General features: G+C 44.7%; 1 protein-coding gene across 2 annotated transcripts in view; it reads left to right on the forward strand.

Annotated features, from left to right (window-relative positions):
- The window catches only part of CTTNBP2 (cortactin binding protein 2), a 146,348-nt gene that overhangs the window by 70,816 nt on the left and 49,253 nt on the right, over positions 1–26,279 (forward strand). The window contains exons 4-9 of one of the 2 annotated variants that reach the window (XM_045288873.1): positions 1,602–1,641; positions 3,372–3,575; positions 5,377–5,476; positions 7,550–7,700; positions 10,339–10,593; positions 22,150–22,267. In XM_045288873.1, the coding sequence (XP_045144808.1) occupies positions 1,602–1,641; positions 3,372–3,575; positions 5,377–5,476; positions 7,550–7,700; positions 10,339–10,593; positions 22,150–22,267 (868 nt within the window). The remainder of the gene's footprint in view (positions 1–1,601; positions 1,642–3,371; positions 3,576–5,376; positions 5,477–7,549; positions 7,701–10,338; positions 10,594–22,149; positions 22,268–26,279) is intronic. The other variant, XM_045288874.1, reaches the window with a different exon arrangement.

Raw genomic sequence — 26,279 nt, forward strand, 5'->3', positions numbered from 1 at the left:
GAGGCGCCTCTGTCACACCGAGTAGAGCTACCTCTACCTTGTTGGGTTTCGAGGCTGGAGGAAAGATGATCACGTTTCTTCCTCGAGTGACTGCTGGGTTCCAACAGACAGCTGAGTGCGGGCAGGAGCTGGATGCTTTCAAAACTGTGCCACTAGGACACATGACAAATGATTATTAAAGTGCTGAGGTGAACTGGGAGGACAGCAGATACTATTTGGATGAATTGTGTGCTAATTGTACTTCAATTAACTGCTTTTAAGGCCTGGAATTGTAAATTCCCAAATAAATTTTAAAATCTCCAATGAATTACTTCTGTCTCTTGAACTTGCCAAAGGAGGGCAGCTCAAATACTGGGAGACTAGAGGCTTAACCCCCAGGCAACTGAGTTTCCAAACCCTTGGGCAAATTTTTGCTTTTCATTTTTTTAATTTGCAACACTGATTTGTTTTTATTTAGCCCTCTCCCCACCCCTTACCCCTACCCCCAGTTGAAAATACAGTTTTATTTATTCTCCATGTATGATTAGCTTAAAGGCTAAAATTAGGAAACGAGATTGATCGGGGCTGTGACCTTAACCACACTCTGAAGCTGATGCCGGAAGCTGTTCTCAATGCCCCTCCCTGTCATTGCACGTTCTGTTTGTTCCGCTCACTGTCTTGCGCTCCCCGTAGTCCCCTCCTCGCTGCATGATCTGCAAGCTTCTCACCTCTACTAATGTTTGCACAGGACGCTGCAAGACTGCACGAGACCGTTTTCTAACATGATGAGGGTAGCTGTATGGGAATGGGTCTCTTCTGTTACTGCTTAACCACTGACTAGTCTACTAATTATGACTGTTCTTATCCTTGTTGGGAATGTGAAATGAAGTACCATTGTGAAATGTAATTTTATTTTTCTAAGTTTATAATAGGACATCTCAAAAGCAAGTAAGTTTGTTAGTGCTAGACAAAATTGGTAGTGAAGTTAGAAAATCCATTTAAAGTTTATTTATCAAGCACTATCGTTTAGTAAGAGATTTTAAGGCTGTATTGCAGTCCTCTAAGAAACAAGGATATTGATACATATTTTTTCCATATTCTTATGTAACAGGGATCTCATAAGTCTAACTGATCTAAAGGTCGGCAAAAGTTTTGAATAGGATAGTTTTTCCTTCAGGTAATTTAATATTGAGCGTACAATTCTGATGAAACGTTATCGTAAGTGAATATTACCATAAACAGTTGCAAAACTACCTTTATATTTAAAGTATCTCCGCCCAGACCTAGGATGGTGATGAAAAAGAAAACACGAAGCAAAGCCCCAGAGAATTGCACACTGTTAATATATACATCTATAGTTATTCTTACGAGCATGTCAGAAATCACAGTGCCTTGGATGCGCTCTAAATACAGACTGAGAAGAGCTGAGACAGACGGACAGACAGTGTGCGCCATGCACCCCTGTCCCACAGAGGCCTGGCATGCAATGCCTTCCTATCAGCTTGGTGTTTGCTGTGCAGCCAAGGCGTTCCGCCTTGGTGTGTATAATTTCTCTGTTGATAATCGATTTCATATAAGTACTGATTTAATTTTTGTGGGCTTGTTTTTTGTTTGTTTTTAAGAAAATACAAAAGGTAAAATGTACCACAGAGGAGCCTGCTTGTAAGTATGAAGTCAAAAATACTACTTTTGTAAGGAGAGCTAATGAATATCAATGGGGAAAATATCATAAAGTTTTGGATAAATATTTAATTTTTATGAGCACTTGCATTTTGTTTGTCACTGCAGTCTAATAGGGTAAAATAATAACTTATTCATGAGTCCAAATAAGTGATTATAAAGCTACAATATCTAGCTTTTAATAAGCAGTAGAGTTACTTTTGCACAAACTGCTTTGGTTTTGTCTGTGTACAGGAACTTTACAAATACTGGAATTTTTCATCGATGTGTGCCCTTTTAATTTTGAGGCTGGGAATTTAAAGATTTAACTATAATAAGTGACTACTACATACATATTAGTATACTACTCTTATTCATGAATAATATATTGACATCTCTGTGCAGGAGATATGAAACCTGCCTCTATTTTATCTTATTACCGGAGATGTATGATGAATTATCAGATAAATGAACATCTATACCTACACCTACTTATGCACTAGTGTTACTAAGAGGTAACACTCTTAGTAACAATCAGGGCACAATTTGGGACACAATAAGGGACAAAAGTAAGAGGACTTAATTCGAAAATTAACTGTATTTAAGCCTAAAGTACACAAATACTATGTATCACATTAAATAAATATTTTTACTTTACTGTTTTTTGCAGCCTTTTGATCAAGGAAGAATTCAGAAAATTTTCCATGCTCTGTGCAGTCGACTTCACACAGTTAACAGATTCTCTTCTAAAGCTGCTAAATGCTGATGAGAAATAGCTAACTGATTACTCTTATGATATTTATTAAAACTATATTGTAGACTGTCGGCGTTTGTTGGCTGGTTAGAAGTTTCTGTTAGACATGCGGTCAAGACGGCCAGATGATACTGTGTGCACTTATGTATTGGAGATCTGTGCTGGCACCAGCGGATTCAGTTAACATCTATAAGTTCTTGATTCTGTATAGCAGCCAGTCCCTATTATTTCTATACCCAACTAGAGAATTTCTAAGAATGTAAATTGACTCCCTCATAGTATTTGGTCCATGTTAAGAGTTTATGTAGAATGCTTAAGCAAATACTTTAGAAACATTGTTGAAAATGAAAACCTAAGTTTCTTGAAGTTATTTATATTTTATACCTAAACATATGGGTTCCCTTTTCCTGGTTGATATTGTGCAGGAGGTGCCCTAGTTATGCAAGAGTTAACCTGAACTGAAAGGTTGGCAGTTCAAACCAACCAGAGGATCCAGGGGGGAAACGATTTGGTGACCCGTTCCCCTAAAGATTAGAGCCTAGAAACCCCCCTGTGGGGATTGTTCAGCTGAGTCTGTGGTACCTGACAGCCACGCATGAGATTTTAGAATCCACGTTCTTTGAAGTTCTGAAAAGGAAGTTGAACTTTCACAACGAGACGGCCCTCTTAGTTTCCTTAAGCCGGTGACCACCTTAACACTTCCCTGTGCCACACTGATGACTAAAAATCATTTGTCATCACGTACATTTCATTAGCAACAGATATAAAACCTGAAATAACAGTAAAGATTTGTGCTAAGTAAATATTAACAGATTGATAATGTTAGAAACCACATAATCCTTTGGGAGCACTTGTTTATATGTGTGTGCGAGTGTGTGTGTGTGTGTGTGTGTGTGTGTGTGTGTGTAGAAAGAGGTAGGATAATCGTTGTCTCTTGTATCCGCTCCTGCTCTCTAACTAGGGTCGCTTTAACCCACAGGCTGGTCACCCTCCCTAACCCCTTTGCTAATGAGTGGTGGTCCTGCCCCCCTGGCTGGCAGGCCCACCCTTCTTCAGCAAGCTGCTGCCCAGGGAAATGTCACTTTACTGTCAATGCTGCTTAATGAAGAAGGACTCGACATCAATCACTCTTGCGAAGATGGCCATTCTGCCTTGTATTCTGCTGCTAAGAATGGACATACAGGTAATGACCGTGACTTCGTCTCTCCTGCTACTCACACTTGCAAACGAACCAAGAGTCAAATGGATCAGAGCCATTGTTGTGGTTCTGTTTATTTATTTATTGTTTTACTTTTATTGAACTATAACTAACATATACAATTCAGTAGTTCAGCCATATCAAGAAGGGTTGTGCAGTCATCACCTCAATCAACTTTGGAACCTTTTCTTCCTCCTTGTGCCCATTGAAGGATCCCTGCGGGGGTGGTGATTATGTGTTGAGCTGTGATTGCCCAGTCACCAGTTCGAGCCCCCGAGCAGTGCTGCAGGAGAAAGACCGGGCTTTCTATTCTCATAAAGAGTTACAGTCTCCGAAACCCACGGGGCAGGGGGTGGAGGGTGCCATCCCTCTGAGTCAGCAGTGACTCGATGGCAGAATTTTGTACCCGTTGATAGGGACGAGCAAAAGTTTCCTTTTGTTTCAGGCTTTCTCTTACAGGGAGGGGTGGGGGATTTGTGTGCATGACCTTTGATGTCTTTGTCAACATGACAAAATCTGAGTTGCATAGTCTAATCGTGAAGTTGGCCGAGGCCAGTAAACAGTCTCTCCGTTTTGCACCCAGTGGAATGGATGGTACTGGGAGAACCCGTGGGTCTAGGGCTGTGAAACACATTGTAGAGAACAGCCGTCCCTGGCTGCTCTGATCAGAACAAAGTGGCCCTCATTTGTGGTTCGGAACACCTGCGGTTGGGGTTAGAGTCAAGCATCGTGACTCTGGCTCTTGCCCCAGCCGGGAAGGTTTTAGTCGTTTGGAAAGGTCCTGTGCCTGAACATCATTCTGCCATTGGAATGATGGATAGTTAGTTGGATTTTTTTGAGAGAACAGAAACATTGCATAACTCTAAAGGGCATGTGGATGAAGTCTGGGAATTAGCCTTGTTCCTTAAAATGCAAATTCTGTAGTCAAATGTATTCAAACATATGGTAGTATGAAAAAAAGACATGATTTGACTTCAGATGCCAAGTCAAGAGGCATTATGTACTCGAGCCCCATGATGGTAGATTGATTTGGTAACGTGGCTTCTGTAAAATTTTGCATTGCTTCACTTGGTGAGGGTGGACTGAACGGCAGAGTCTGAGGTGCTAGGAAGATAGCTCGTTGTTTTGAAGTACTCTGGCTTCGCCTATACCTCCCAGGCACTGAAGACACAGCCTGTCACACAGAGAAACTGAGCCACGTCCGAAGCACAGGGCCTGTGAGTTCTAGATGCCGGCAATACCCGAGTTGGGGGATTTTCTGCGTTTACTCTCTCCTCACTCATGGAGTCAAGCACAGGAGGGCCATCACATAAATTCGCTTTAAAGACAAAAATTAAACATCCTGAAGCTAAAGGTTAACGATTTAACGATGATGAATGTTTCAATTGGGTGAATTTGGTTGTCCATCTAAAAGCTCTATGTTCTGGGGGAAGCTGATGGAAAGGTCTGGTAGAGCATTTTTCTGACACTTAGCAATTCCTTTCATGCTAAACTCCCTTTCTCTCTCTCCCCCTCCCTCTTTGTCTCCCCTCTCCCCCCTCTTTTTATCACACACTCACACGCACGCATGCACGCACGCGCTTTGGTGAATCTGGGATAATACACTCTTTGGGGGAAGGAGGCTGCCTTTCTCTGGAAAGTTATGGAGTCCCACATCCCAGAACTGTTAGGTGTTCTGTGCCAGGCAGAGTTCCTGGGGTTCAGAATCTCTCTATCGCTGCTTTAGAATTTGGCTCGGGCTGGCTACAAGCGGGGAATTAAACGTGCTTTCTATTAAAATCCATAGACTGTGTGAGATTGCTGCTGAATGCAGAAGCCCAAGTCAATGCTGCTGATAACGATGGCTTCACACCCGTGTGTGCTGCAGCTGCTCAGGGACACGTCAAGTAAGTGATGCTCTGCTCTTTCTCTCCTATGCAAGGAACTGCGCTCTGTCCTGGGCACATACATTTTAGTTCTGGCTGAGTGTGTAGACCGCTGCTTATCGCCCTTGGACAATAGTTTTACTAAACACATAGGAGGGTTGAAGTTCACAGTAGGCCCCTGAACCTGCTCTTCTTTGTGATCCATTGTGGGGTCGAGAGAAACGCTGTGTATCTAAACATCACAAGAAGGAATGCGCTTCTGAAGAAGCTCATCAAATTCTCACTTATCGCATCAGAGAGAGTGGCACCAGGGGGAGTTACAGAGTTTGGGCCTTCACTGTTTCCCACCACTGCAAGACCTCCCCGGAGAGAGAGAGAGAGAGAAAGAGAGAGAGAGTATGTGTGTGTGCGTGCGCGCGCGCAGTCTAGGGCATTGGCACTAAAACAGTTACAGTGTCTGTGATCATCTCAACTTCCTAAGCCAACCAACCCAAAACCAAATCCCCAACCCATGTACGGGTTGCTAGGCTGTAAATATTTACTGGAGCAAACAGCCTCAGCTTTCTCCTTGGAGATCAGCTGATGGGCTTGAACCACCTCCCATGCTTACGCACCGCCAGGCTCCTCAGGGATGCATCTTGCTCCCTTTAAAACAATGAAGCAGGATATTTAGAGATGAGCTCTGAAAATCCCAAACCCCAAAGAGCCTTTGCATTGAAATGCACATAACTTTAGCAGTTATTTTTCCTCTGCTCGCTAAGCCAGTTGAAGCCAGGCATTGCTTTAAGGATCCTGAACTACCTGCTAATAGTACAATGTAGGTGTGCTGCTCCCTCCGTTTATGGAAGGCCCGCATGGGGCAGTGTACCGCTGCACTCCACGGGGTTTTTCAGTGACTCTTTTCAGAAGTAGACCCGAGGCACTCCTGGGTGGACTGGCACATCCACGCATTTGGCCAGCTGCTGAGACTCATAACTGTTTGCCCACCCAGGACCCCCAGAGTCACAGACATCTTTGTGAAAGGGGGGCAGCCTGGGAAAATCCAGAGGTCAATGAGTGAGAATCAACATGGATGTTGTTTTAAAATATATATATATACATACACACAGACACACACACACACACACATATATATATATATATACATACATAAATTCACCCAACACTGTCAAGAAAACCCAAGGAAGAACATGAAATTCATGTAAAATAAATAAATCAATAAGTTGTGAATTGGTTCCTAATTCCCTGCCGATTTCATGCTAAGTTTACTGTCAACTGATTTTACAAACGGAAACTGGTGATGTTTCCCAGGTGACCAGGAATGCTGGGAAATCATGCAGTTACCTTGTTCCTTTCCTCCCTGATTCTCTGACAGTGAGGGTCTGCCTGCCTGTGTCCATGTCCTCATCCACCGCCCCGCCCGCAGCCAGACCGCCTCCACAGTCTTGCCTCCGTGAGCCCTTGGTTCTGCCGCTGCACTGCCTGTTACAGGCTGCCCAAAGTCGATGCTGCTTGTAATTCTTTCTCCAGTCCATGTCTCAGAATAGCTCAGCATCAGGCTTTGTGGAAGGCTCAGACTATTTCCAACCACAAATAACACAGATGTCAAGCACAGTTAAACCCTTGATTCCATTAAGTCAACAGTTATTCTAAGGACCCCGGTTTTACAGGTTGGTTACAGAGAAAAGTCATAAAGTTGGTTTAAACTGGCTATTTTAAATTTTCACAAGAGGGTGTAAATGTTGTGACTGAAGCCTTATCTTCAGGCCTTGTTAAAATACCAAAACCAGATTCAGTTGCCAGCGAGTTGAGCCAATCATGGTGAGCTGGTCCTGTCAAAATGCAGGATCCGCCTGAGACCCACAACATGGAGACACGTGCAAGGGGCTTTGACGCGTTCTTGGGGAAAAGCCACCACCTTGTCATTTCATTTTTGCCCGTGAATGTTCTGTAGATGTACAAACACAAACACCGCATGCATACGAACCTGAAGAATGTCCTCTGCCTTTCTCCATACGGAGTATCCTGAGCAGGTACCATTGCAAAGGTCACTCTCTCCTTTTGTATGTAATTAAGTGCATCCTGTGATTTCAGATGTGTAGAATTATTAGTTGCATACCATGCTAACATTAATCATGCTGCTGCTGAAGGACAGACACCTCTCTACCTGGCCTGTAAAAATGGAAATAAAGAATGTATTAAACTCTTATTGGAAGCTGGAACAGACCGAAGTGTAAAAACCAGAGTGAGTACCAGTTTTGTGGGGGTGGTTTTGTTTTGTTTTTTTCTATACATGTACTTTAGAGCTGTTTGCAGAATTCTAAAACTAAAGCAGCAGCAAAACAACAAAATGTTTGTGTTTGTCTGGGTTGGCTACAGAAACAAATCCATGGACATGTGTATGTGTATAAGAAAGAGATCTGTATACAAGAGGAATTGAACATTGAGAAAACATCCCCGCCCAGTCCAGTCCAAGGCCATAAGTCTGATATTAGCCTGTATGTCCGATACCAATCTTTAAAGTCCTCTTCAGACTCATGAAACACATGCAATGAAGCCAAATGTAGGACAATCACAAGCCAGTGGGTAGAAAGTCTTTGGGTCCAGTGGCGTTGTAAGCATCTCAGTGCTGGCAGGGGGCTCTCTGTGGCTTCTCTGGCTTCAGAGGTCTGGTTGCATCCATGTGGAAATGTCTCCTAGGAAGTAACAGAGATAGTGGTGTCTTCCACCTCCAAGAAGGAAGTACCAGATTTCCCAGAATTCTCAAGAGAAGGCCATGCACACAGAAGTCTCATTGTCTATCTCCAGATTGACAGCTTAGATAGACTCTACCCCTATACTCTTAATCCTTAAATTGAGACTACATTAGGTAACTACCACAATGTTAAAACTGAATTTTCTGTGTTCAGCTTGGCATTTTTGGATATTGGATTTGAAAAATGTGTCTGCTGATTGCATCTCTTCCCTGTTGATTAAAGCCTTACTCATTCGACACGGACTGACCTGCTAACCCCTGAGCCTTAACTGGAATCATCTGTTTTCTATTTGTCTTATTTTTAGAATTAGGAGAGATGATTTAGGCATGCATTTTTATTCATTGAATATTACTGCGTGTACCTGGATATAGACTTCTAAGTATGTATTTTTAAATATTGTATGGCTGATGAACGTTGACACAGTTCATTACATTCCCACTGAACCAGTTCTCATTGTTTCCAGTCTGCTGCTTCTGTTTCCCATAGGCTAGCTTCTGTGCCCTCCTTAGCTTTGTGTCTCTGCGTGGAGTCAATGGTCTCATATAGTTGATCATTTAAAGGAGCACCCTACTCAATGTTGATATTGTTCATTTTATAAGGCAATCTATTACGTGGATGAAAGGTGACCTTCAGGACTGACATCAAATCCAAGTTCAAAAGGTATCTTAGGGTGATGGTCCCAGAGGTTTCTTGTCTTTAGCAGTCCAGTAAGTCTGACTTTTCTGGGGAGTTTGAATTTTGTCTTACATGTTTCTCCCATTCTGTGTGGGACCCATCCTCTGTTTTGTTCCTGGTCAGAACTGTCAGTAATGGCAGCCAGCAGGCACTAGCTAGTTCTTCTGGCCTCCGGCTACATGAGGGTGTAGTGCTTAGTCACATGCACTTCCTCTTAGCACCTTTAGTCTCCTGCTTTCTCTTTTGTTCTTGACAAGTAAAGACCAACTTGATGGCCATTCACAAACATTTAAGAGTTCAGAAGGTACTCACCAAGTAGCACAGGTAGGGCATTACCTTCTTATTTGTCATATCTATTGACTGAATTGTCTTATGAAACTGTGATCATAAGTCTTTCATTCCAGGACCTCAATCCTACAAGGTGTTCGGATATATCTAGTATAGGATATTACCTCTACTCATGTGCAGCACACACAATTATGTGTGTGCCTGTATATACACATACAAACATGCCTCATGCATTTGCATGTATGTATCTACATATGCCTTCCTATGCATTTACACCTATCATACATGTTTTTTGGTTGTTGTTATTGTCATTGCAAAAAAAAAAATGTTATAGCATTTACCAAAATTGTCGCTTTTTCTTATGCACGTCTTGTTGTCTTCTTTTAACTTGGCCTAGTTGTGCACCTAACTCATATTGGGAGCTGCCTTTCCCATCACGGAAGATAGCCAGTGACTACTGTCTAGCAAGTGATCCCCTCTCCCATCCGGGTAACCACCAGAGATTGTTGCTTTCAGTACGTGTGCCCGTCTGCGGGTGTTTACAGCAGGGAGACCACCCAGCATTGGGCCTTTTGTGCTTGACGTGTTTCACGTGGCAGAATGCCCTGCAGAGACTTCCTCTCACAGGAGCCGACCCCCAGACCCATCATGATTTTTTGTGTACACTCTGCCTTTGAATTTTGATGCCACAGTTTGTTAGCCCCCATCCAAGGATGGACAGTTAGATTATTTCCCTCTTTTTCTGTTGTGGCTAGTGCTATGGTCGGTGACTGTAGGTGCACCCATATCTACGTGAGTTAAAAAAAAAATCTCTTCATGCTAAAATTGTATTCTCCTTCTTGGTATCAAATTGAGGTTCTGGCTGACTACATACAATGTTCAGTTAGGGTCTTGAGCAATGCCTACTCACTTCAAACGGTTAATGTTTAGTTTAGGCAGCTGAGGTCACAGAATAGCGCGCTTAAGTCATAAAACTGGAAATAGAGCAATTGAGAGAAGTGAAGGAACTTCACTCAGCTCATGAGCCGTGTTCAGGATCAGAATGCCTGCTTTTCCCAGCTCAGTGATCCAAGCCCAAGAACATTTAGAGGTGAACCTTAAACAGCATGGTGCTCAGCTGTAGTATTGTAATCCAACTTCCCCCACTGGTCACTTTGTTTTCAGGATGGCTGGACACCAGTTCACGCTGCGGTGGACACTGGTAGTGTGGATGGCCTCAAGCTCCTCCTGTACCACAGAGCACCGGCTTGTGGGGATGGGCTGGACACGGAGGCGTCCAGACTGGGTGTCTTTGATTTGGATGAAGGAGAAGCAAACCCTGAAAGCACGCCCACGCCCGTTATCCCCGCCGACCTCATTAACCACGCCAACAGGGAGGGCTGGACGGCTGCCCACATTGCTGCTTCGAAAGGTTTTAAGGTGAGTGTGCTAGCAGCCGGCCTCACCTACCACTGTAACTTGATGAGTGGCCAAGTTGTCGGCTATTGACTGAGTGCATTTTTAACTGAGTAATTGGAATGGAAACTGAGTGGTACCATTGCGGGAGATTATTAGCTACTGGGGTGCGTTGACCTTTTTCCGATCCAGTAGATATTTATAGACAAGGGAATAATTGAGTTTCCATAAACATCATTTCCTTCAGAGTTTGCCAGTAAGGGATGTGAGGGTCATTTGAAATATTTTGAACCACAGTTAGTGAAAAGATTGGCATTGATTCCATCCACTGGCTTGTGTGTTAGGCTGGGTTGTCTAGAGAAACAAACCACTGACTCTCATCTCTGCACAAGAGAGAACTTTCTATAGAGAAGTCATTCCATAGCAAGAAGGCATCCTGGTCCAGTCCGACTCAAGTCCGTAAGCCTGCTGCTGGCCGCTGCCCTCTTCAGACTCCCACAGCTGCAGGCCGATGACACAGGAAGGAGAAGCGGCAGCAGGGAGATCACAGGCCAGGGGGTGCCAAGTCCCAATGATCCAAGGTCGGTGGAACCACGGCCCGGCATGGACAGCTCTTGGGGCTGGGGCTGACTGCCCACAGGAGGCTGTCCTTGGAGTCAGGAAGGGTTTCAGCAAGCAGGGAAAAGGCAACGAGAGGGAAGTTCCCAGTGTCTCCTTTATAAAAGACCACACCCCAAGGAGGTGACCTGATTGACAGGTGGGATTCCATCCATGCACTTCCATTCAAATTCAAGTGGACACAAAATCGTTCAGCTACCACACAGGTCGTGCTAGTAGGCTACTGTTAAGAGACAGGGCCAGAGCGCTGGACTTCACCTTTTCCCACCGTGAGCAGCCTCAGCTCCACCTGCCCCTGCTCACTCACAGATGCATGCAAGGAGAGGCACTAGTTTTTACTCACCTGTTAAGACAAATAAAAAATTCTAATTCCTAAAGAAACAGCATGGTACAGTAGGCCATTCCCTCATGCCTCTTTTTCTGTTTGATCATTTTAGCCATTATAACCTTTTGTAATAAGATTGTCTTAGAAAGCTGTTGGTGTAAAGCGCGGTTCCTGGGTGGTACAAATGGTGTGTGCTGGGCGACTAACCCAAAGGCGCAGTTCCACCCACCCAATGGTGCTGTGGAAGGAGGGTTAGTGATCTACTGCCCCAAACCCTGCCGCTGGAAACCCAATGGGGGAGTGCACTTCTGCTCTGAGCTATGTGGGGTCGCTGGGAGGCCGAATTGTCTCATGGAAGTAAGGATCCAAGGCCCTGTGGATGCGGAGACTTGTAAGTGGTTGCTGCCCGCCCTTCGATAGCATCTGGTTTAATGGCAGGCCTGAGAAGGACAAGACAAGCATCGGTTGAGAGCCGTGCAGAAAGTGAACACCAGCGTAACCACCCTGTGGCTGACGCAGAATGAAAGCCTGCTCGGGCTGTGCACACAATCCAGCAGTCCGTGGGCAGAGTTGTGGGGATGGGAAGGTGTGGAATGGCTCCTTTGAGGAGATGGAGCTGATGTGGGGCGGGCCTCCCAGGGTCAGGTAAACGTCCCAAGCCTGGCAAGAAAGAGCCGTGCAGGTGAAAAGAGGAATGGGAACCTGGGTTTGGGAGCCGGGAGGTAGAGCGCAGTGCCTGTTGAACAGATTAGGAGTGGTGCCAACTAAGGCCAGGCTGGGAGCGTCCTAGGGAACATGGGACTTGGGACCTTCCCTGCTCCCTTAAGAAATGCATTCACAGAGAATTGACACAGAGGACCTCTGGATTGTTCTAAGAGTGGTAAGACCCCCCATAAAATGATGTGTTAACATTTTTGTAAAATGAAGAAGGAAAGGAATTCAATAGGCAAATAATGTCACTGAAAACTTTTGCAGAATGGTGCTGAGTTGTTGGTCCTGTTGTTCAGATAAGTAGCTCTGTGTGGAAGATTTAAGATTTAAAATCTTGGTGGCTGAAGCACTAGCCGCGGGGAACGAAGACAGCGGTGAAAGCAAGGCGAGCGTCTGTGGACCAGACTCGCCCAGGGCTGGCGCGCTGGTGACGCCTGGGAATGAGGGACCGAGTAGAAACAGCAGAGACCTTGTCAGGGAGAGACTGGAAGCAGCGCTGTTGTGATCGGGAAGATAGAATGGGGTTTGAGACATGCGGATTTTAGGTGCTCTGATTTAGTCATCAGGTGGAAATACCTGGGGATTTTATTTTTCTCAGAGATCCAAGTTGGATAATTTCCTGTTATGATCAATAGTAGAGCTATTCATTTAGATTCAGATTTTTTTTTAAATGAAAGAAGTGAGAAGAAGGAGTGATTCAATGTAGGTATATTGTTTGTTAGCCTTTGTGTCCCTTCTACCTTTAGCAATAACAACATCAACAACAAAACCAAAAAACTAGTAAATGCATTTGACAGCCAAGTTTGGGGCAGGAAAAGGTGGGAAATAGGAGGAGTTCACAGTTGAGGATGCGGTCGATGTACAGTGGTGAGGCACACGGGATGGCAGAGAGGTGCGTGGAAATGGGAGGAGGGGGAGAGTTTGGAACCAACTTTCTCTCCACCCCAGACTGAGTATAACGGGAGATGTTTGTTACTGAGAGGCGTGGTTGTACATGCACTTGGCTGGGATGCAAAATAATGATAATTCCCACAAACAACCCCACCCCTCGCCCCCAGTTTTACTGCTCCTACATGTTCAGCCACTGAGTCTGGTTCAAGGTTGAATGAAGGAGCCCACTTCCCAGGGCTGAGTCTCTGCAATGCAGAGTCAAATGGCCATTCTGTGGCTTAATTATGAACGCATGTGAGTCCCGGGGCTTTTTATGATCAAGGACGGCGTCATCTGCATGCAAAGCATCATCGCCTTGTGAAGGGAAATCAAGAGATCTGTTTCTCGTGGAATATGAATCTGTCACAGTCACTTTAAGAAGTGTCAGATGAATTTTGGACAAGAATAGAGATTTTAAAAAGAAAAGCATGATTGACAACGTTCTCACACTGCTAAGCTATTAAAATAGCAGATCTTTTACCCCTAGAGTGCACATTTAATCTTCCAGTCTAATCTAATCATTTTGTGATTAGGGCATTTAAGCCCTAGAGGTTTGAATCGCCAACCTAGATAGATGGAGATTGGGAAAGGAGCCCAGCCTGTCTGAATCTATTGCTCTCTGCACCCAGCTGCCTGTCTGCTGCTCTGATCAAAGGTACAGGAAAATGGTTGTATTATTTGCTTTCAATATTGATATACTGGCTGAGCTTATTCTTAAGAAAGACAATCCACTTCACTAAATTCTAAGGCCAGTTTTCTGAACAATTAAATTATGAATCTGAGTTAACCACTGTATTTGGGGGAAAAGATTATATACTAACCACTAGTAGGATTGTCAAAACTACTTTTTTTTCTTGTTAACAATAACTTGTCTATAATGAGTTTTCATGAGATAGCAGCACCATCACTGCCCAAGGGGAAGGCGACTTCTGTTTCCGCGTGGCTTTCAGTACACAGGTATGGCATATCAGAGACCCCAGGGGCCTTTCAGCTCATCCCTCATGTTAGAGTGGAAGAAATTATGGCTTGGGAAATGGTGTAATTAATTTTGCATGTGAGTCATAGAAGATCAGATCCCCAAGTCAATGCTTTAAAAAAACATATGTAAGCCTCTGGTCTTTTCCCCAATGGCTGAGACATTTATGCAAACCATTACCTAGTATTTGAAACACAAGGTCCCTCTCTCTAGCAGATATGTAACTACTCCAGAGACAGCGTGTCGAAGATAGCGCCTTGTTTCAGTCACTCAGTGTGACTAGAAAGGATTTGTTAGTGAAATGCTCCGCTCTGTCGTGAGACTGGGCACGCCGAGTGCTTGCTACGGAAACAAATTAGGGAAAGGCCATTTGAACCTCTCTGCTGAGCTCATCCCAGGAATTTTTTGTTTGATGGACGACTTGTGTTTTGTGAGCACAAGAGTGGATCCTAATTCTAGTTTAGACTGTAAGCTTGGTTTTTATGACAGTTGCCCTTGATCACCTAGGTCCGTATTAAAGCTCTGTTTCTCAGGAAATCCGTGGACACCCTATTGTCCACCAGCGAATGGTCTCCGCCACCTGGATGACGTGTCTTTGTAGTTATCTTGCCCTTGCCCTGTTTAAGACTTAACAAATATCCTCTGTCAATGGATTTTAAAATTCTGGCTTACACGTTGCCAAGGAAGTCCCTCCCCACCACTCCTGCCTGCCTTGGTCTCTGGGTGGTTTGTGGTGCTGATTGTTCATGCAGACCTTCCCTTAACTTCTAGAACACTGCCACTTCCTCCATCCCCCTCCTGCTTCAGTAACCAGGATTTGTTTCGCTTCTACTTTATTTTCCTTAACTATTTTTTCTCTTTGACAGTTTCACTCTAAGTGAAAATTATTAGCTCCCTGCTACTATTTTTAAAAGAATGTATCCCGTCTTTTTGCTTTCCGCAATGACTTCTCGGGCTACAAAGACGTACTCCCATATCTCCAATCTGGAAGATTTCCCTATTTTCCAGACATTTATTTCCAGCACCTTCGACATCATTTCTAGGCAAGCCACTGTCTCCTGGCCAGGAAATGGCCCTTGTGTCACTGTGCGTAGGTCATTATGTATTAACATTGTGTTCTGTCAAAGTACTCAGCTGCTAAAAGAAGGTTGGCAGTTCTAGCCCACCAGCCACCCCCAGGAGGAAGTCTGCTTCCACGAAGATTTACAACCTTGGAAACCCTCCGTGGGGTGCTCCTCAGCCCTCTGAGTCATTTTGAGTTGGCATTCCCCCGTGGCACTGCTCCCTGTGGTAGGCCTGATGTGCCTTAGCCTCAGTCATCTTTCTGATGCCTCTTCTCTCCCGCTTTCACTATCACCCAAGCTTACTAGGCAGCCTGAGTGAGGTTTCTCTCTCTCATGGCAAGATCTTCATGCTAGGTGTTGGTTCCAACTCAAAGCGAACTTATGTGCAACAGAACAAAACACCACCGTTCAGCGTCCTCCTCACAATTGTTGTTATGTTTGAGCCCATTGTCACGGCCACTGTGTCTGTCCATCTTGTCGAGGGTCTTCCGATTTGTCACTGCACTTCTACTTTACCAAGCATGATGCCCTTCTCCAGGGACTGGTCTCTCCTGACAACATGGCCAAAGCAGTCGAGCTGAAGTCTCACCATTCTTGTCTCTAAGGAGCATTCCGGCTGTACACCTTCCAAGATGGATTTACTTGTTCTTTTGCTAGTCCATGGTGCTACTGGTATTCTTTGCCAGCACCATAATTCAAATGCATCAATTTTGTTTGTTTGTTTTCCTTATTCATTGTCCAACTTTTGCATGCATGTAAAGTGATTGGAAACACCATGGCTTGGATCAGGCGTACCTTTGTCCTCAAAATGACATCCTTGATTTTCAATATTTTAGGGAGGTCTTGTATAGTAGATTTACCCGATGAAGGATGTCATTTCGTCTCTTGATTGCTATCGCCCTGAGCATTATTAGTTTATAGGCCCAAGCAAGATGAAAATCCTTGAGAACGTCAATCTTTTCTCCGTTTTTGTTTATGATGATATCACCTGTGGGTCCAGTTGTGAGGATTTGGTTTTCTTTACATTAAGTTGTCATCCGTACCAAAGGCCGCCCTCCTTGGCCTTCATCAACAGGCGCTCCAACTCCTTACTTTCAGCGAGCACAAAATAGAGGATCACCACACAGGACTGGAAATCATGGCTGAGTCGAGGTGACACCTATTTTGGGTGACACAGCTTGCCCCATAACCAGTGATCGGAGCTCTTGTTTTTCTTCTCTATTTCATCACCTCACCTGGCGGGCAGGTGTACTTGCTCCACCTCCCTAACTGAAGGCATTTAAGGGATCAGTACAACCCTAGATTTGACTCCTTTCCTAAAGGGGTTTTGACTACACACGTTACCTGCTCTGTGGCCTCCTGGGGCCTGCCCATGAGAAGTCCCCATCATCTGCTACTTTGATGCCTGCACGGCAGAGACCAGTCCTCCATGCTTTCAACCCGTCACCGGCCTTTCTCACCATTGGTGTATTGGTGTATTGTTTCGCTGTTGAACGTTTCCAAGGCTCTGTCGTCCTGGAGGTAAGTGTCAGACGCTTAGCACAACAGTCATGCTTTCTCCTTGTCTGGTCTCCATCTGCCTCAGAGGGCCGCTCCTTTCTCTATCCTAAGGCGTCCTATGCTCTGATCATATGCTACGCAGCTGAGCGAACATTCTGTGTTCTCTCCTCCTGACTGGCTGCATCTACTCTTCCCATTGCCTCAAAGGGCCTTTTTCTGTCCTGACCTTTCTTTGCCTGGAAACATCTTGGCTTAAGTTTTGGCTTTCAGTCTATAGGTGTTCCCAGGCCACCTCGCCACACCTCTCTTAGACCGGTTGCACTTGATTGCAATGGGCATGTCTGCCCTTTCCTCCCGCTTTAAAATGGTTCTCCCATCTTTGTACCGACCATGCTCTTTGGAGACTTTGCTCTTAAAGGATAAATGCTTGTTGAATCAGTGCACTATGGACAATAACACCGGGTCTCACTTCCTTCACCCTCTTCTCCAGAGGCTCTTCCTTCTGCATCAGTCGCTTCTAGAACAGAGTTCTAAAGTCATGGTACTCGGCTCCTCATACAACCCCCACCCCACCCCCACGGCTCTGGAAAAGCATCAAAACTCCTTAGCACTTAGTTCTTCACAGTGTTGACTTCATCTTTGACCACTCACATTTAAATACACCTGTCTGCTTAGGTCATTATTTCCCAGTATAATGGCTACCATCTCCCATACCCTCTCCCTCCCACCCACCCTTGGGGGAAAACAGTGCGTACACCGCACCCCTCCCCCCCACCTGTTTGTATTTTCTCTCTCTGCCCAATTCTCCACTTGGCTCCCTTCCACGATTTTGATTTTATCACCAGCCCTTGGAACTTGGTGTTTCTGCTTCGTCTCCTTGGCATTAGTCTTGCTTCTCAGCTCTCCCTCAAGACCCCGACACACATTTCTCACCACCCCTGAACGTATGTTCCCTCTTTCTTTACAATAATGGGTACTTCAGGATTCAACTGGGCCCATGCCCATCCCAAATGAAGACTTAATTCTCTAGCCTCCATTGAAAGTAACTGCTCATGTACCTATATTGAAAGATATAGTTTAAGCTGTCACTCTATTTAAGGCTTTGTTATCAAAGGCAAACTTATATCCTATTAATCTAAGAATGTTGGCTGGATTCATTCCTTCACCTGGATGCACTGTACCACAGCACTTGGGAGCATCCCCTCACAGTGGAAGTGCCCTGAGGTGCATTTCCAGAAACAGTACCTAGCAACAACTTTGCCCACGTCCTATAGCCGCACATCTTAAAAGAGAGCTTCTTTACTTTTCTACCTTTCCTCCCCAACGAGCCCTTTCCCCCCACTCTTTCCCTTGTTCCATGTATTGCACGTTTGAGAGTGCAACAACCTTTTCTACCTGGCTTTTGCCCATGTCTTAACCCTTTGCTACACTTTGGATTCCTACCTGATAACAGGAAACAAACAAACACAACACAGCAACCCATCGCTGTCAAGTCAATTCCTACTCATAGCAACGCTGTAAGAGAAGAGCTGGTTCCTAGGGTTTCCAAGGCTGCAAGTCTTTATAGAAGCAGGCTGCCACGTCTTTCCTGTCCACTGAGCCACCGGGGACTCTGTGAAATAGCACTGCGACCTTGGCCGTCATCACAACCCCGACAGAGGTGCCTAGCCGAAATTTCAGAAAATGATTGTGAGCATTATGCAATACTTGTAAAATGTTAAGTCTGTGCCTGGAATTCAGAATGTGCTCAATTGTTGCCGTCACTTTAACAACCTCTTTGTTCACTTGAGTTAAAATTTTCATATTCTTTGTGATTGGTCCCCTTGGGGCGCAGGACAGCTCTGTAGAAAGCATGGTGACACATGGTACCCCTCTTGGGGATGGACATTTCATGGTTCCTGAACGCTAAAGTCACTATTGATGATACTAACCGCTGCCCTGAGTGTAATGAAAATTAGAAGTAACCACTTTGAAATGAGAAATGAAAGAATCTCTATGCAGGAAAACTGCAGGCATTTGTTGTGGGTTTTTGAAAGTCATTTATAATCACAGTTTGAAATACCATCACCTAGAAGTATCTCGAGAGAGAGATCAGTGGTGTTCGTTGAAAGGCTGTCATAACTCTTCACTTAGCTGAATCATTGGGTTATTTTCTAATGATGTTGATTATAATAATTACTGCAGCTAATAAATATTGAGAGTTCAGCAAATGCCAAGAGTAAGGTTTGTGTGCATCTTTTAAGTCATACATCCACCTATATGGAAATGGAAGCCATAAATAAAAATGTTCAATGGTTTACCAAAGGTCATATAATAATTTCTATCAGCAAGATTTAAATCTGTTTGGTGATTACTCACTTTTGCTACGAGTACTAGCCTGCCTAAAAGGATGTTATTTTTCTCTCTTGGGAATTCACAAGTTTCATGCAGTCTATTCGATTGCAGTCTGTTTAGTCTTCTTATTGGTATTAAATTCTCCATCAACATTGCCTGCGTTTCTCCTTAGCCATCAGACTCATTTACTGGTTTCAGTTAAATCAGTAGCAACGACTGCTAGATAACAACTGTTATTTATATATTTGGCTTTCTTTCCAGTTAACTCTTAGGTTAGTGATTTCTTACATCTGAACCCCAGGACCAGGAAAGGCAGACTTGGATTCATTTTCAAAGGAGATCCCTCCAACCCGAGCAGGCCAATGAGAAACAGGTGTCTCAGTGACCGCCTTTGTAAGCAGGCAACTTTTCTCTACGTTCCCTACGTTCTCTACGTTAGTCAGAGCCCCCAGGTTCAGCTCCCCATTTTGTCAGCCTCCCTCTCCCCACCATGTAATTTAATGCACGGGCTCTGTTTCCTCTTTGCCTTCAAACCAGCACCATCCTCCTGGTTCCAGGATACTCGTTGTTTTTCTTTCCAGCCCTTGGGGATTTCTGCTTCTTTCGGGTGAACTCATGCTTGCATCTAAGAGTATGTTTGGGAGGGTGTATGGTTATGTGGGGGTGGGAATTGGGGGGGCGGGGGCGGTCAATATGAAGCAACTGAAGCCTGTATACTACAGACGGGGGTTGGGGGGTAGAAATTGGTATAACCACTTAAGAAAATGCTTTTCAGGTTTATTAACATAGACCATATGTGTACCCTGCAGCCCAGCAGTCCAACTCTGGTACATATGCCCGACAGAAACGCAGACAAGTGCACGCCAGAGGTCTTTTCCTAGAATCCAAATGTCTATCAGCAGGAGAATGGATCCTAAATTGTGGTGTATGCCAAAGAGAGCACCTAGAGGGATGTTATCGGCAGTGCCGAAGGAAGGAAATCACATAGAAAGAAATACCTGCAGTGGGATTCCTCTTACGTAGTAATGTCTCTGCCTTATATCGAGGTCCTGAAAGGCGAAGCCCATCTCTGATCATCGAAATGGGAAGTAGGTCCCTCCGGGGCAGAAAGGAAATCTAGTGATTAAGAGGATCTGTAAAAAGGGGCCCCTGATGTGCTTCTTACACAAGTTTGTTCACTTTGTAATAATGCTTCAAGCTGCTTATGTGTAAGCTCTTAGATCCGTATATTATATTTCAGTAAAAAATTATATAAAAAAAGAAAATGTAGTTTTGATCATTTATGCAGCATCAGGATGTTTTATAGCAAGAGTTAGAAGTCTGTCCAGATTTCCTGATTCCCTGTCTTGTCAGATGGTGGGCGCGCGCTTGGGCGCGCGCGCGCGCGCGCGTGTGTGTGTGTGTGTGTGTGTGTGTGTTTGTGTGTGTGTGTGTGTTAAGTATAAGGCTTCCAAGACAGCCTGGTTTCCTGTCTTGTCTGACTGTGTGTGTGTCGGATTTCCTGTCTTGTCTGACTCTGTGTGTGTGTTTATGGTTTCCTGTCTTGTCTGGCCATGTGTGGAGGATGGGGGTAGGAGTGTAAGGCTTCCTAGACTGCCTGCTTTCCTGTCTTGTCTGATCATGTATGTGTGCATATAAGGCTTTCTGCCGCTGTGTGTGTGTGTGTGTGTGTGTGTAAGTTGCCTGGGCTTCTCTTTCGTCAGACTGCTTGTGTGTGTGTATCTTAAGCACACTGTGACGCGGTAAACATTGGCTGGTAAATGTCCTGATTGGGATCCTGCTACACAATTATTTCTTAGAACAGTACGCATTTCATATTGTCTGCTACTTTGCATTTGTGGGGAGAAAAGGAGAACTAAGATTTCCTGACCCCAGATCATTGATATATATATTTAATGGAGCCTTTGTTAAGCAACACAGAAGAGAAAAAAGTTGAAAAAAAGCGAAGGCACACAGTTTTCAACATCTGTTGGGAATGTTTTTCTAAAAGCTCCTTCAGTACAGTGTTCATGTTTTTCCAATAACAAATAGGACAGTGTGCATATGAAATATCAATGTGCTCAACAGGCCTCAGGACATCCTTATTAATATGGAGTCCAGCACTTAACCCACAGCAAGGTGTTAACAACTCTGATCTAGAAGACAGCTGTAGTGAACATCTTTTTGGCTTTTAATGCCAAGCTACCAAGAAAGGATCTTGCCTGCTGACGCCAATGTTTTCTTTATTTTTCCCTCCAAAACTGAGTGATTAGTAAACTAACAATTTTAGGGGAAGGCGAACCTAAAAGGCTGTTCTGTGCAACACAGTCTTTTTTATCCTAAGGCTCAGTTTTTAAATGAAGTGTTCTGTGCTTTTCATTTCTAGACATCGTCGGGGTGAGAGGGTGGCCCCCAACACTCGAACGGGTCTTCAGGAGTGACTTTGGGATTGTGGAAAATACTAAAGACAGACAGACAGACAGCGGGGCCCAGGAGCCCTTTGTCCCATGTCAGGACTGAGAGAAAGACTGTAATATCCACTGGGTCTGTGTGATGGGGCTTACAGACCTTTCATTAGACATGCACGCCATACAGCTAACTTGTTACCAAGTCGATGGGGATATCATAAATGAATAACAGAATCGACGAGCAGTGAAGGGAGTCATCATCTTGACCTAGTACCAGTTGACCTCAAACCCCCCTGAGCCCTCCCCAGGGAGTCGCTACATTTATGGTGGGTAGGCTATAGAACCTGATTGCTTTTATCTACAGATAACCTTTAGGCATTTTGAAGTAGCCAGACACAAATGATTTATGTTATATGGTAGCCCCTTTATGGGGGGTTATTGAGGGACTGTGTCCAGTCATGAGAATATATATTAAAATTTATTTATATCTCATCACTCTGACAGCCTTCCCCCACCAGAGTCAGCGTTCCAGACCTGTAATCGTGAGCGTGGATGATTTGGCTGCGTGACATTCTCATCCGGTCCCTCCACTGACCACAATTGCTTAGATTAATTTGTCTATTGGGATGGCTGGCATTGCAATACATTTTGAGCTGTGAGTTCCTGATTGGCTTGGATGTCTTGAGCCGGCTAATTCACAGGGTGCTGTAAGTGACAGGGCTCTTGTCTTCACAGAACTGCCTAGAGATCTTGTGTCGTCACGGAGGGCTGGAGCCCGAAAGGAAAGACAAGTGCAATCGGACTGTACATGACGTCGCCACAGATGACTGCAAACACCTGCTGGAGAATTGGAGTGAGTGGGCTGTCCTCTGTCGGTCATCCATGCTGAAGAGGGTGGCTGGGGGCTGTGAGCAATGAGAAGGGTTGGGTGCAGCTGTGATTTTCTCCTTGGCTTGGTAGCTTTTTCTGAACCCCTGCTAAGGCAAAAACACTTGAGTGATCATAAATGGGGTAAGTTTCCATTTGCCATGTTGAATGGCTTTTTGCAGAATCACCACCAGTTGCCATCAAGTCCATGAGAATTCATGGTTTGAAGGTGGATCCTCAGCCTCTGGGTGAACTTGAACCTCTACACTTTGAATTAATGGCCAAGCCCATTCAGTGCTCACGCCACATAACACAGGCCGAAGGATTAATTGCTAATGGAATAATGCCCGGTCCTTCTTGCATTTTACTGAGCTGCGGGCACTCTGAGTCATGATTGCTCATTTCTTCTGGCTTCGATCGCCTGTACAGGTATCAGACTGCTTCCTCGGCCATCAGCTGATCCTATGAATCTAGGCTCTCCCAAGGTCTAGTTGCCAGGCTGTATCTGAAAAGAATTGACAGTCTCTTGGCTTAATGGTTGCACATTGGGCTGCTAACCACAAAGCCAGCAGTTTGAAACCACTAGCTGCTCCAAGGGAGAAAGATGAGGCTTTCTACTCCTGCCTGTAAAGAGCTGTAGCCTCGAAAACTCACAGGGGCAGTTCTACCTTGCCCTTCAGGGTTGCTGTGAGTCAGAATTGACTCATCGTTAGCTGGGGTTTTTGTTGTTGTTTGTTTTGTTTTGTTTTTAGGTTCCTTCTAGCTCAGTACATTTATGAAAGAGTTCCCTGTGGGTATGTGAACATTGTGTGTAACACTGATATCGTAATGTCTAATAAAGATGATCACCCAGTCTATCCCATCAGCCAACTCTATCAGTAATGTTACTTTAAGATAGACTTTTTTAAATGGAGCTGTTTATATATCTATAGCTGTAATTTTATTGGGGGCTCTTACAGTTCCTATAACAATCAATACATCACTTGTATCAAGCATATTTGTACCTATGTTGCCATCATCATTTTCAAAACATCTTCTTTCTACTTGAGCCCTTGGTATCAGCTCCTCTTTTTTCCCTCCCTCTCCCACTCTCCCACTCTCATGAACCCTTGATAAATTATAAATTATTTTTTCATATCTTACACTGTTGTCTCCCTTCACCCATGTTTCTGTTGTTCACCCCCCTCCAGTTTGGGGTGTGTGTTATACATCCATCATTGTGATTGGTTCCTCCTTTCCCCCCCTTCTCCCCCCATCTTCATGGTATTGCTACTCCCATTATAATCCCTGAGGGGTTTATCTGCCCTGGATTCTGTGTATCGAGAGCTCTTCTCTGTACCAGTGTATAAGCTATGGTCTAGCCGGATTTGTAAGCTAGAACTGGGGTCATGATAGTGGTGGGGATGAAGCATTAAAGAATTAGAGGAATGTTGTGTATTTCATTGGTGCTGTATTGCACCTGGTTGGCTCTTCCCTTCCTGTGACCTTTCTGTGAGGGCATGTCCAATTGTCTACAGATGGGTTTGGGGTTTCCAATCCTCCTCGTTTGCATCAATATGATTGTTTGTTTTGGGTCTTCTGATGCCTGATCCCTGATCCTGTTGACACCTCGTGATCGCACAGGCTAGTGTGCTTTATACATGTGGGCTTTGTTGCTTCCCTACTAGATAGCCTCTTGTTTATCTGCAAACCTTTAAGACCCCAGAAGCTATATGTTCTATAAGCCGGTCACCATCAGCTTTCTTCACCACATTTGCCTCTGTATCAAAAAGGAGCTGTTTTAATCTTCAACTAAGTAATTTTAATATTGAACTTGTGAATAGCAGAGGGGAAAATCAGCATATTAAAAGTAGAGTCAAGGAGACCTATTAAGGACTCCTTGTCATAGAATTCCAGATGAGAGGTGTTAATGGTAGTTCAATCCACGCTTGTAGCAATGGAGGTCGTGGAAGTGCCTGAGGAGTGGATAGAGTTGAAGCCGGAGAGCCACCAGGACTCCTGGCGGCTGAACATGAAGTACCAGTGATTTGAAAGTCATAGGTCATTGTGACATCTTCAGATGTAATTGCTAGGGTAGAGTTACCATCAGCTGTTGGGAAAACTATGGGGAAAGCAGATTCTTTAAAAGTGAAAATCATGGAAACACAGGGAATCCCGGACAGATAAACCCCTCAGGACCAATAATGAGAATAGCGATACCAGGGGAGTAAGGGGAAGGTGGGGGAGAAAGGGAGAACCTATCACAATGATCTACATATAACCCCCTCCCTGGGGGACTGACAACAGAAAAGTGGGTGAAGAGTGAAGTGTAAGACATGAAAAATAAATAATTTCTAAATTATCAAGGGTCTGTGAGGAAGGGAGGGAGGGGGCGGAAATGAGCTGATACTAAGAGCTCAAGCGGAAAGCAAATGTTTTAAGAATGATGATGGCAACAAATGTGCAAATGTGCTTGACACCATGGATGGATGGATGGATTGTGATAAGTATTGTAGGAGCCCCCAATAAAATGATTTATAAAAAATAAATAAATACATAAAAGTGAAAACTGGACATTCCACTTTGGATGTCTGAATTCGAGATGGCTGTTCGGATCCCTACGTCGAGAAGCAATGTAGCGGGAGTTCAGGTGAGTGTGAGCGGGGTATGTAAATGTGAGAGCCATTCTTCCATGGATGGTGCCAGAAGTTGTGAGCTTGAGGAGATCCCTGGAGCAGTGAGTCAGCATAGAAGATGAGGGAGAGGAATGAGCCATGCACTGCTCGCCGTGCCGAAGTCTAGAAAAGGCACCAGGAACTGAAAAAGGAGTAGATGTCACCCTGAGGATGAAGGTGCGCCGGCCCAACCATGGGGTTTCCAATAGCCTCCTGTGCGTGTGAAAGTTGGACATCGAATAAGGAAGGCCGAAGAAGACCTGCTGCTTTCGAATGGTGGTGTCGGTGAGGAATATTGAAAGTACGGTGGCCTCCCAGAACAAACACGTCCATCTGGGATGAAATAGAGCCAGCATGCGCCTTCGAAGACAGACTGGTGAGACTTTGTGTCACATACTTTGGACCAGTTCCTTGCGTCTCCTGGTAACATGTCCAAAGTATGTGGACCACATGCAGCAGCCAAGTAAGGAGCTCGGTGGGGCCACCTAACAGGTTGGCAGTTAAACTCACACCAGCGGATCTGAGGGACATAACCCTGGAGATCCGCTTTCATAAAGATGATAGCCAAGAAAACCACAGGGGACAGTTTTTCTCTATCACATGGGGTCACTGTGAGTTAGAATGGGCTCAACAACGGCCAACAACAAGAGTGTGGTAAATCCATTACAAACATGAGTTCATGCACCATGCATAACAACTTGATACACCCTCCTATTTAATGATTAATGAGATATACAGATTGAGACTATGTGTCAAGGACACACAGTTAGGAGCAGGCTGACCCAGTGCTCCATCCTGCCTGAGGCTGGCACTGCCATGTGAAGCCTCCTGAGCTATCCAACCAGAAATGGCCTCGGCCAGGGGATAGTTTCTGAAGGTGAAGAGAAATGGTACAACTGGGGGTTTGGGGTCAAGGGGGCTCCCTGGTTCTCTCCGATTTAAAAAAAAAATAACTTGAATATCTTGTTGAAGGGAAGAGTCAGTGACATTGAAAAGGTGAAAACGCAAAGAAAGAAAAGGACAGCCATGGACATGGCAGCAGGAACCGGGAAGGGCTGGAGAGCCCCCAGCTAGCCAGCACGAGAGCCTTCCGTTCCTGTTGCTGAAGAAACAGCAGAGCAGTGCTTTGGTTTCTTTTCTTCTTCTTTTTAAAAATCATTTTATTGGGGGCTCATAAAATTCTTATCACAATCCATACATACATCCATGGTGTCAAGCACATATGTACATTTGTTGCCATCATCATTCTCAAAACATTTGCCTTCTACTTGAGCCCTTTATATCAGCTGCTCATTTTTCTCCCTCCCTGCCTCCCTACTTCCCCCTCCCTCATGAACCCTTCAT

This window comes from Echinops telfairi, unplaced genomic scaffold (assembly GCF_000313985.2).
Source record: "Echinops telfairi isolate 266 unplaced genomic scaffold, ASM31398v2 ScPeMD7_23;HRSCAF=83, whole genome shotgun sequence".
NCBI classification, from domain to species: domain Eukaryota; kingdom Metazoa; phylum Chordata; class Mammalia; order Afrosoricida; family Tenrecidae; genus Echinops; species Echinops telfairi.